Below are 12,500 nucleotides of genomic sequence, written 5' to 3' on the forward strand. Positions count from 1 at the left end.
TGGCGTTGTCCCCAGGAACATCCTGTACAGGTCAGACGTCAACGCTGCTGACTCGCTGTTTGCTTCTGCTGAACGCCTCCAGATGAGACACTAACAGCTCCTGCTTTGTTGGGTCTTCTCTGACAGGATCAGTGCTGCTGATGAAGATCTGCTGTGGCACTTTTCTCAGCCGACATTAGAGCACGTTTTTCCCGTTCCCAACGTCTCCCAGAGCGTGGCCCTGCAGGTTCGCGTCCAGTCGCTCCCTCGACAGCCCGCCTACCCAACTCTGGCCTGTAGCATCCACACCAGCCTGCCTCCAGTTTACAGCCAGACCCCCAACCTCAACAGCCATGGTGGCTCGCCCACCCTCAAGAGTCAGGATCCCGGCAAAGACGATGCTCGTCTCAACCCCAACATGTTCAGCAAGAGCTCCGCCTCCATGTCTGGGCTTAACAGCTTACCCATCCCCCACCTCCCCATCAACAACCTCCCCATCAGCAGCCTTTCTCACACGGCTGGTCCACACTCATACGGCAAAAAAAGTCCAGAGCCTGCAGAACTTCACACGTATCACAACGGAGAGCTCCCGCAGGTCAACATCCGCCTACGCCAGGGCTCACCACTGTCCCCCTCGCCCTCTCGCTGTCACTCCCCCTCCCCGCCTCCCACTAGCAAAGCAGGAAAGTGGTTATGCTCCGCCCTCCGTGGTTCAGCGGATCCCACTCGTGAGGATGACGGTGGTTCTGGTACCAACAACTCTGACAGGACTAAAGGTCCCATCTTTGAGCCTCTGAGAGCTTTTAAGAACTTGTCCTTGACCGAGCCACCCCGCTGTCCCTCGCCACGGCTCACACATTCTGGGAACGAGACAAACCCTTTGATTGGCTGCCTGCTGCAGGAGAGACAGGAAGTTATAGCTCGAATTGCACAAAGGCTCAACTTCTGTGACCCGACAGCTCCGCCGCTCCCTCCGGGCCTGTTTGCTTCTGACAACCCTCCCAAAGCCATGTGGGGCAGTAACCATGACAACCTAGCTGCCACTAAGACCAAAGAAGCCGAAGCACCCCCCTGTGAGTCCACGGGGCGAGTGTGGCCCAGCCCTTTCAACACACCTGTGACTGAATGTTCTAACGTCAAACGTGAGGCGTCGTCTCCCAAACCCACAGCCTGCAGGAAGTTAAAAATGACCGAGACTGGAGACGCAGAGGAGGAAAAGAACGGACGAGGGACAGGCGGAGACAAGAAGAGGGACAGGGACAGCTCCCTCATTGCCCAGGCAGTGCAAGATATCACCAGGCTGATCCAGGAGAGACTGTCCGTCCCCTCCGTGTCCCCCAGGCCCAGCCGGAGCTGCAGCCCTCTGCACCACACGCGCACCACAACCGTCACACACACTGTGCGCACATACTCACACCCCACGCACATTCCACAAGCATCACACACTGCCTGCAACGGCTACGCCAGTGGCCACATCCCCCGCCCCGAACCTCACAGAGGCAGCATGCACGGCGCTGCCCCGCACACGCTTGTTTGCACAGACGAGCCCCGAGCTGGAGCCGGGACCGCATGCGGTTCTCTCCGGGCCCACAACGGGGCTCAGTTTACACTTGAAGAAGCCTCGCCCAACGGCCGGGCCAACAACCAGGCAGGCCAGCGTTTACGAGCTTCCCCGCAGGAAAAGCTGCGAGTCAGGACACCCAGCAGCCATGCGGCCCCCCCCGCTTCCCCTGTTTTAGACAACAGATCCAGAAATGCCCAGATGTTCAGCTGGATTCACGACTCCAGCCTGGCTGCGGACTGTAACAGACACCACAGCAGGTCTCCGACCCAGAACGGTGTTCCAGCTCAGGCTTCTGCACTCCAGGATGAGAACCAGGCCCCCTCAGAGTCCGGGTCCAGCACCTCCAGTCCAGACACGGCTCCATCTCCACCAGTCTTCGTAAGAAGCTTTTACATGATTTATTCCTGTACAGAGAATTTCTGACACCTACTTTTATTTTTGTCTGCTCTGAGAGGAGGTGTGAAGTTTGGAGGCCTTCGTAACAAACAGGAAGTTATTGAGCAGTGTTGAGCTACTTCCTACAGCCTGATGTTTCTTTTGTATTCATCAGAACGCCATAAATCATCGGATTTACCTGCTGTTAGCTGGCTTATCTGAACTGTAGACGTAAGTACGGGCTATTGAAGTCTCTCTCTGTCTCTGCACTCCAGCGTCCTCACTGCCCCGCCCCTCTGCGTCCCTGCAACAGCTGGAAGAAACAGAACCGTCACTCATTAGACGCCACGACAACCAAGGCTTTTCACCCGTGCACCGGCCTCCCGCTGCTCTCCAGCCCTGTAAGAAACACTCACGGCTGCTCAGCCCTGCTTTTCAGCGTCGGTTGTGCTGATGCTGCTTTCACATGTAGGCACAGATAGTGTGTGTGTGTGTGTGTGTGTGTGTGTGTGTCTGTGTGTGTGTGTGTGTGTGTGTGTGTGTGTGTGTGCGTGTGTGCGTGTGTGCGTGTGTGCGTGTGTGCGTGTGCGCGTGTGCGCGTGTGCGCGTGTGCGCGCGTGCGCGCGTGCGCGCGTGCGCGTGTGTGTGTGTGTGTGTGTGTGTGTGTGTGTGTGTGTGTGTGTGCGTGTGTGCGTGTGTGCGCGTGTGCGCGTGTGCGCGTGTGCGCGTGTGCGCGTGCGCGTGTGCGCGAGTGCGCGTGTGTGTGTGTGTGTGTGTGTGTGTGTGTGTGTGCGTGCGTGCGTGCGCGCTCCAACACGGCACGTTCTCCAGGTAAAGAACTGTGAACGTTCGTCTTTAGAAGACTGAAACATCTTGTTTTATTGCTGCTGAGTAGAGACCATAAACACAGGCCTCGGCAGCCATGTTGGCTGTAAGCTGTTGAACCAACACACACACACACACACTTGTTCTCATGTGCTGTATTAGTCCCACCGTGGGGACGTTCACTTGCTGCAGCAGCACACACACTTAGAGCACAGTAGGAAGAATAACCAGATTACAGGTAGCTGTTGTTGTAACCTTCAACCGCTAAAAACAACCAATAAAACACAAACTTGTGTTTCCAGAACTACGCAGCACGCTGCAGTAGACCAGCACGTACTCTGTAAGTCCGGTACTGCCCGAGTACTGAGCACATGCTGAGTAGCAGTGGTGTTACTGTGTACCAGGATCAGGCCAGTTCCAGTTAAACTGCAGAGTGAGTCTGTGTTTAACCCCACGGGGGGCCTGATGGGACTTCATATTCATCATTTTATAACCATATGGAGCTAAAAGTATTTGTCTTCTGTCATTTTTTGTTTTCAAATGTTTCAGATCAGCAAACAGATGAGATATCAGAAGAAAATAAACCGAGTAAATGTGGCCAGATTCACTTTTCTGATGATTTCACTTCGACTATCTAAAGCAACCTGAAAACTCGTTTCCCTCTGATCCTAACGGCTCAGGCAGGCTGAACATGACAATAGTCTCCTACACCTATCAGAAAAGCCTGACAGATCCACGTCACACTGCAGGCCTTGATGCTGGAGTTGTGATGTGAAACCTTCACTGACGGTTCTCCTGCTTTGGGCTGGAAACTGTTCCCACCGTCTTCCTGAATTATTATTAACCGAAAATGCTCTCACGGAGACCCCCACCCCCCGCTGTCGCGGCGACCCCAACCCCTCCCTTCACGGATACTGGTGAAACGCTTCGCTCCAGAAGCTCCTCCCACTCCCGTTCTCAGGCCTTCCTGTATTAACTCTAAAAGCGACAACAGGGAACCAGACAGACTCCTGAGTGATTAATAAACTCCACTTAAACATCAGAAGCGTAACAACGCGCCATAGTGAACTGCAGGCCTTATTAGCCTGCTTAGATCATGAATGTGATATTATTGGGTTTAGTGAAACCTGGCCAGATGAGCAGTCCCTAATCTGCACGGTTTATGTGTTGCATCATAAAATAGAAAACAGAAACCAGGGCTAGGGTTAGGATGACTTCCTCAGACTCGCTGTTCATTGAAATAGTCACTGGAAATGAGAAAAATAATGTAATTGTAGGAATAAAACCAAAAGAGATGGAGCTACCTGGAGTCACTAACACAAATACAGAAAACGTCCTGGCCAATAATCTGAATAACTCTCTTATGTCCATGGGAACAATTGTCTCATTCTTCTAGTCCACCAGGGGGCGCTACTTATAAACAATAGTTGCAAGGACACTACCCAAACTCCTTCTTCTTGAACCCTACTGATGACACAGAGATACAAAGTATCATCTGTGGAACCGTAACCTTAGAACATCACCCCAGAACCATAACACTAGAACCCTAACCTTAGAACATCACCCCAGAACCATAACACTAGAACCCTAACCTTAGAACACTATCCCCAGAACCATAACACTAGAACCCTAACCTTAGAACACTATCCCCAGAACCATAACACTAGAACCTTAACCTTAGAACATCACCCCAGAACCATAACACTAGAAACCTAACCTTAGAACACTATCCCCAGAACCATAACACTAGAACCATAACCTTAGAACATCACCCCAGAACCATAACACTAGAACCCTAACCTTAGAACACTATCCCCAGAACCATAACACTAGAACCTTAACCTTAGAACATCACCCCAGAACCATAACACTAGAACCTTAACCTTAGAACATCACCCCAGAACCATAACACTAGAACCTTAACCTTAGAACACTCTCCCCAGAAACATAACAGTAGAACCCTAACCTTAGAACACTCTCCCCAGAACCATAACACTAGAACCCTAACATTAGAACACTCTCCCCAGAAACATAACAGTAGAACCCTAACCTTAGAACATCACCCCAGAACCATAACACTAGAACCCTAACCTTAGAACACTATCCCCAGAACCATAACACTAGAACCCTAACCTTAGAACATCACCCCAGAACCATAACACTAGAACCTTAACCTTAGAACATCACCCCAGAACCATAACACTAGAACCTTAACCTTAGAACATCACCCCAGAACCATAACACTAGAACCTTAACCTTAGAACATCACCCCAGAACCATAACACTAGAACCCTAACCTTAGAACACTCTCCCCAGAACCATAACACTAGAACCCTAACCTTAGAACATCACCCCAGAACCATAACACTAGAACCCTAACCTTAGAACACTCTCCCCAGAACCATAACACTAGAACCCTAACCTTAGAACATCACCCCAGAACCATAACACTAGAACCCTAACCTTATAACATCACCCCAGAACCATAACAGTAGAACCCTAACCTTAGAACACTATCCCCAGAACCATAACACTAGAACCTTAACCTTAGAACATCACCCCAGAACCATAACACTAGAACCTTAACCTTAGAACACTATCCCCAGAACCATAACACTAGAACCCTAACCTTAGAACATCACCCCAGAACCATAACACTAGAACCCTAACCTTAGAACACTATCCCCAGAACCATAACACTAGAACCCTAACCTTAGAACATCACCCCAGAACCATAACACTAGAACCTTAACCTTAGAACATCACCCCAGAACCATAACAGTAGAACCCTGACCTTAGAACACTCTCCCCAGAACCATAACACTAGAACCTTAACCTTACAACACTCTCCCCAGAACCATAACACTAGAACCCTAACCTTAGAACACTATCCCCAGAACCATAACACTAGAACCCTAACCTTAGAACACTCTCCCCAGAACCATAACACTAGAACCCTAACCTTAGAACACTCTCCCCAGAACCATAACACTAGAACCCTAACCTTAGAACACTCTCCCCAGAACTATAACACTAGAACCCTAACCTTAGAACACTCTCCCCAGAAACATAACAGTAGAACCCTAACCTTAGAACATCACCCCAGAACCATAGCCAAGATGGCGCCAGTGTTGCCGGCCTGCCGTCTGTCGGTTCCTTGACTTTGGGTGCTTGTGTTTTTGAGCGTGGGTTCTGCAGCATGCTCATCCCAGTCTTGTGTACGATCGTCAGACGTCGTCTTTCTGCTGGAGGTTCCCCGTCTGTGGCTGCAGAGTCATCTCTCCTTTTGCCTTCACTCGGCTTTTTGTGAAGTCTGACTTTGCTGATCTGAACTTAAGAAGAAAATTATTTTTCCAGCTAACATCTACGGAGTAACAAGATATTTAGATGTGAAGGACAACTCTGAAATAACTGCAGTGTCTGTGTGTGTGTGTGTGTGTGCGTGCGTGTGTGTGTGCGTGCGTGCGTGTGTGTTCTGCAGGTTCCTCAGAGGAAAAATCACACGGGTTACTTTGACCTGGACACCTCTCTGACTGGCTGCAGAGGTTTGCCCTGGGCCTCCGGGATCAGGTACTCGCTTCTGTTCCAGTAGTTAGAAAACTCACCTGTCCTCCTGACCCAGGTCAGTGCACCTGGGTGTCCCACTACACAGGTGCAAAGGTCAAAAGACCGTTAAGCAGTGGCTTTATCCGTGCTGACGTTAGTGCCGTCGGAAATCAGCCATCCTTGCATCTCCTTCTGGGTTTTTGTTTTAACCACCGAGACTCTGCTGGCCTTCTTATTCTACTTTAAACACCCAAATCTGAATTTGAGAGGACGGCTGGTGCCATGATCCAGTCTAAAGGGAGCTAGGAGGACAAGCCTTGTTCATTAAAAGATAAATCCTCCATTTTACCTGAACCGAGAGTTCTGTGTCACACCGCCCGCCAGAGAGGCGCACGTCAGGATTGGCTGTTGTGTGCTCCAGCTGTGGAGTAACGAAGCAAGGGGTAGAGATAATAAAATATGGCCTCAGCAGGAGGTCGGGAGGATGGTGGACAAGAGGTTTGTGGCTTTGTGTGTTTGCAGGGACAGATAAGTGAGGAGCATTCTGTTTGAAAGGTGTTACTGGTTTTCTGTAGAGGCCAGTTAGCCCAGCAGGAAGCTGTTCAGGTTAAACACGAAGAAGATCTCACCAGAATGGAAAAGCTCTGCTGCGACGGCACGCTCATGCCTCTGCCCACACAGCAGCTGTGGGTGGAAGCCCACTGCAGAAGTTTGGAGATGTTTAAATCAGCTCTTTTACCCACAAAGCCCGTTCTTCTGCTTCATACTGGAGCTCCCTGGATTTGGAAACAAGTTCACTTTGAGATCCTTTCTGAGGGCGAGGTGGCTCTACTCGTCCTGCACCTTCCAGCCGTATAACACCGACCCAATGAAAACATGAAAATGCACACAGACTGAAGCGTAAGAGCTAACACTAAAAGACTCGTGCTGAGTTCAAAGCCACGTCAAAAAACTAGGTTTTCAGGAGTGACCGACTTGTTGAATCAACACGTGCTGATCTGCTGCAGATGAGATCTGAACGGGTGTTCATGTTTAACCTGTCACTGAGATTATTCAAACATTTTAGGAACTTTGAGGGAGATGAACTTTATTCAGGAGTCCCAGTTCTGCCTGAGACCTTGGCAAAGATGTACGGGGTAAGAAGGTCAGGTGCAGAGCTCTCTGGTTTGGAGGCCACACAGCTGGATGCCGCTGCATGTGTGACGCAGTGTGTTGATCCGCTACAGTCCACTGGTGTCACGTCCATCGTCACCCAAGCTAAGAAACCCTCCCTGATGTCCTTCAGATGCTTCACTTCTTACTTACCTTTTCATTTGATCCTCCAGACATGAAAATGCTCCACCTTTGGGTGAAATTCGCCCTTCTGAATATGAAACGGGTCACCTACACGACTCGTTCAGATCCGATGAGGAAATAGCAAGGCTGGCTTTCGTAGTTTAACTAGTCCCAATATGACCCGCTGGGTTAGGGTTAAATAAATATATGCGGCGGTACCGGTGATGTTCTTCTCGTCTGGTAGGCCCCCAGACGGCTCTTCCCTGCTTGTACGATGAGCCAGAACGGAGTACCGACGGGTCGAGGAAAAACTGGAGCGTGATGAGTTGCGCTAGGACAGCAGAGAGAGAGAGAGGAGACGAGGACTCACCTGGAATGAAACCCAGGTATCATTCATCCAAGGTGGTGAAGGAACACTCAGCTGTAGACTATGCCGTCTCTGGCCATCCGGTTTGGGCTGAAGGTCCTCGGGTAATTTCAGTCTGGTTGGGCTCTGCTGCAGCGGGGTGGGGAGGGCAGTGGTCTAGTGTAGCTGTAGACGTTCCTGCTGAACCTGAGCCGGGCTGACCTGGTTCAGGTTAAATTCTCCTGTAAACTGGGTTTAGTCCACCGCTGAGTTAGATGCTTTCTTCTCCTCAGAGACACCACGGATGTAAGGAGATGATAGAAGTCAATGTCCCCAAAGGAAGGTTAGTTAGCTGGTTAGTGAAGGGGACACCCTAGTCCAGCCCGCTGCCTCCTGCTGAAGTTATTATTAATAATCTTAATATTATTGTAATTATTAACAAATCCTAAATAAACATCCAACATTTTTATTGGACGTTTGGGAGCCTGGTTTGTCACATTTCCTCTGGGTTCACACCAAACCCTAACCAGGCTAGACGTGACTGTTTGAGTTGTTCGTGTGAAAACAGTCATTCAAATACAGTAAAAGAACCTGTTATAACACTAGAATGTGGTGAATAACATCTGCTCACTAAAGTCCTTCTGTGGGAGACCCCCAGACCAACTCCCATCACCTGATGTCTCCGTCCTCAGAGCTGAGGACAAGACTGGGACATGTGGCTAACCGTGTCTCACTCTTTGTCTCTTCACTGGTACTTTCCCTGATGTGGCCGAGCATGCGTGTGAGGGGTCATGTCTGGACCTCCCTTAACGGGACCTTGATGTGACACCCTCTCATACGACAAACGAGCCACACTGTGCTCTTTTAAGTCCTCAGGGACGGCGGTGTGTTCAGGTGTACTGGGAATGTTGGGCAGGGTGCTTGGACATCATCCATCCACAACAGCTGGATCAAGCGTGTGCTTTAACCCTCCAGGGTGTGTCCGAAGAGAGAAGGCTACGCCGATGAGTCACAGCAGCTGCTCAGCGCCAGCGCTCCACCTGCCAGTCTCAGCCTGCTGGGGAACTTCGAGGTATAATCTGTCATTTTCTGACAATAATCCAGTAGCTTCTCTGAGGGTTCAGCTGCAGTAGCGTCATTCATTCCTGTTTCAAAATCAACAAGAAACACGTTTTTATGCACCGCCTCTCAAAGCAAACCCTCCAGCAGGGTATCCGCGGAGTCTTGAAAAGTATTAAAAGGTGATAAAAGTAAGACCCTTAAAAAGTATTTAAAAGTTTTATCACGGCTTTATGAAGTCTTAACTTTTTTAATTATTTTTTCTGAATTATCCGTCCAACAGATTGAATCCCTAAAACATCGTAGAAGTGTGCATTTAGTCATTTTTATTTAAAAGAACAAACAGGGTCTTGTGGGTGCGTTAGTAATTTTCCTCTCAGAGCACAAGGGCGGGCGGGGCGAAAGTTCAAAACCACAATGTACACTCTGGTGTTCCTGGCGCGTATCACCAGTGCACCGACACTCTGGTGTTCCTGGCGCGTATCACCAGTGTTCCTGGCGCGTATCACCAGTGCACCGACACTCTGGTGTTCCTGGCGCGTATCACCAGTGCACCGGCACTCTGGTGTTCCTGGCGCGTATCACCAGTGCACCGACACTCTGGTGTTCCTGGCGCGTATCACCAGTGCACCGGCACTCTGGTGTTCCTGGCGCGTATCACCAGTGCACCGGCACTCTGGTGTTCCTGGCGCGTATCACCAGTGCACCAACACTCTGGTGTTCCTGGCGCGTATCACCAGTGCACCGACACTCTGGTGTTCCTGGCGCGTATCACCAGTGCACCGGCACTCTGGTGTTCCTGGCGCGTATCACCAGTGCACCGGCACTCTGGTGTTCCTGGCTCGTATCACCAGTGCACCGGCACTCTGGTGTTCCTGGCGCGTATCACCAGTGCACCGACACTCTGGTGTTCCTGGCGCGTATCACCAGTGCACCGACACTCTGGTGTTCCTGGCGCGTATCACCAGTGCACCGACACTCTGGTGTTCCTGGCGCGTATCACCAGTGCACCGTCACTCTGGTGTTCCTGGCGCGTATCACCAGTGCACCGACACTCTGGTGTTCCTGGCTCGTATCACCAGTGCACCGACACTCTGGTGTTCCTGGCGCGTATCACCAGTGCACCGACACTCTGGTGTTCCTGGCGCGTATCACCAGTGCACCGGCACTCTGGTGTTCCTGGCGCGTATCACCAGTGTTCCTGGCGCGTATCACCAGTGCACCGGCACTCTGGTGTTCCTGGCGCGTATCACCAGTGCACCGGCACTCTGGTGTTCCTGGCGCGTATCACCAGTGCACCGTCACTCTGGTGTTCCTGGCGCGTATCACCAGTGCACCGGCACTCTGGTATTCCTGGCGCGTATCACCAGTGCACCGGCACTCTGGTGTTCCTGGCGCGTATCACCAGTGCACCGGCACTCTGGTGTTCCTGGCGCGTATCACCAGTGCACCGGCACTCTGGTGTTCCTGGCGCGTATCACCAATGCACCGGCACTCTGGTGTTCCTGGCGCGTATCACCAGAGCACCGGCACTCTGTTGTTCCTGGCGCGTATCACCAGTGCACCGGCACTCTGTTGTTCCTGGCGCGTATCACCAGTGCACCGGCACTCTGGTGTTCCTGGCGCGTATCTCCAGTGCACCGGCACTCTGGTGTTCCTGGCGCGTATCTCCAGTGCACCGGCACTCTGGTGTTCCTGGCGCGTATCACCAGTGCACCGGCACTCTGGTGTTCCTGGCGCGTATCACCAGTGCACCGGCACTCTGGTGTTCCTGGCGCGTATCACCAGTGCACCGGCACTCTGGTGTTCCTGGCGCGTATCACCAGTGCACCGGCACTCTGGTGTTCCTGGCGCGTATCACCAGTGCACCGGCACTCTGGTGTTCCTGGCGCGTATCACCAGTGCACCGGCACTCTGGTGTTCCTGGCGCGTATCACCAGTGCACCGGCACTCTGGTGTTCCTGGCGCGTATCACCAGTGCACCGGCACTCTGGTGTTCCTGGCGCGTATCACCAGTGCACCGGCACTCTGGTGTTCCTGGCTCGTATCACCAGTGCACCGACACTCTGGTGTTCCTGGCGCGTATCACCAGTGCACCGACACTCTGGTGTTCCTGGCGCGTATCACCAGTGCACCGACACTCTGGTGTTCCTGGCGCGTATCACCAGTGCACCGACACTCTGGTGTTCCTGGCGCGTATCACCAGTGCACCGACACTCTGGTGTTCCTGGCTCGTATCACCAGTGCACCGGCACTCTGGTGTTCCTGGCGCGTATCACCAGTGCACCGGCACTCTGGTGTTCCTGGCGCGTATCACCAGTGCACCGACACTCTGGTGTTCCTGGCTCGTATCACCAGTGCACCGACACTCTGGTGTTCCTGGCGCGTATCACCAGTGCACCGACACTCTGGTGTTCCTGGCGCGTATCACCAGTGCACCGGCACTCTGGTGTTCCTGGCTCGTATCACCAGTGCACCGGCACTCTGGTGTTCCTGGCGCGTATCACCAGTGCACCGGCACTCTGGTGTTCCTGGCGCGTATCACCAGTGCACCGACACTCTGGTGTTCCTGACGCGTATCACCAGTGCACCGACACTCTGGTGTTCCTGGCGCGTATCACCAGTGCACCGACACTCTGGTGTTCCTGGCGCGTATCACCAGTGCACCGTCACTCTGGTGTTCCTGGCGCGTATCACCAGTGCACCGACACTCTGGTGTTCCTGGCGCGTATCACCAGTGCACCGACACTCTGGTGTTCCTGGCGCGTATCACCAGTGCACCGACACTCTGGTGTTCCTGGCGCGTATCACCAGTGCACCGACACTCTGGTGTTCCTGGCGCGTATCACCAGTGCACCGACACTCTGGTGTTCCTGGCGCGTATCACCAGTGCACCGACACTCTGGTGTTCCTGGCGCGTATCACCAGTGCACCGACACTCTGGTGTTCCTGGCGCGTATCACCAGTGCACCGGCACTCTGGTGTTCCTGGCTCGTATCACCAGTGCACCGACACTCTGGTGTTCCTGGCGCGTATCACCAGTGCACCGACACTCTGGTGTTCCTGGCGAGTATCACCAGTGCACCGACATGTTAAAAGTATCACTCATCACTGTAAATGGATACACCTTGAAATGGCAGTAAGGTATTAAAACATATTGAGAAGGTCTTCAAAACGTCTTGCATATGGAGCGGTATGGGGGCCAAAATTAAGACTACTGCCCAGCAGCAGGAGGATATATAAATTCTGAAGCTAACTACTGACCTGATTAATGATAAGCTGGCGCCAGTAACTGAGAGGCTGGTGCTGCTTACTGAGAAATAGCACCTTTACCGGCGTTATTACTAGATACGCTAGGGACTAGCAGCCCTCGGCTGGTCATTGACTGGTTCACACTCTCCCTCTGCTGTCTATTAGCATGGATAAGCTAGCGTTAGCCTGGACGGACTGGTGTTAGTGACTAGCTGACTAGTGACTCTCTGAGACACGCTAATGGCTAGCCTCTCGGATGCTAACGCCAGCCTATCCATG

At 52.1% G+C, this 12,500-nt stretch overlaps 1 protein-coding gene across 1 annotated transcript in view; it reads left to right on the top strand.

The window, feature by feature from the left end:
* The window catches only part of atosa (atos homolog A), a 55,864-nt gene that overhangs the window by 35,648 nt on the left and 7,716 nt on the right, over positions 1-12,500 (top strand). Inside the window, exons 4-8 of the mRNA XM_054734486.2 lie at positions 1-30; positions 127-1,921; positions 2,194-2,319; positions 6,225-6,313; positions 8,886-8,982. The exon at positions 1-30 is cut by the window's left edge and continues 96 nt beyond it. Coding sequence (XP_054590461.1) covers positions 1-30; positions 127-1,921; positions 2,194-2,319; positions 6,225-6,313; positions 8,886-8,982 — 2,137 coding nt within the window. The remainder of the gene's footprint in view (positions 31-126; positions 1,922-2,193; positions 2,320-6,224; positions 6,314-8,885; positions 8,983-12,500) is intronic.

The sequence above is a fragment of the Nothobranchius furzeri genome, chromosome 9 (assembly GCF_043380555.1).
Source record: "Nothobranchius furzeri strain GRZ-AD chromosome 9, NfurGRZ-RIMD1, whole genome shotgun sequence".
Lineage (NCBI taxonomy): Eukaryota > Metazoa > Chordata > Actinopteri > Cyprinodontiformes > Nothobranchiidae > Nothobranchius > Nothobranchius furzeri.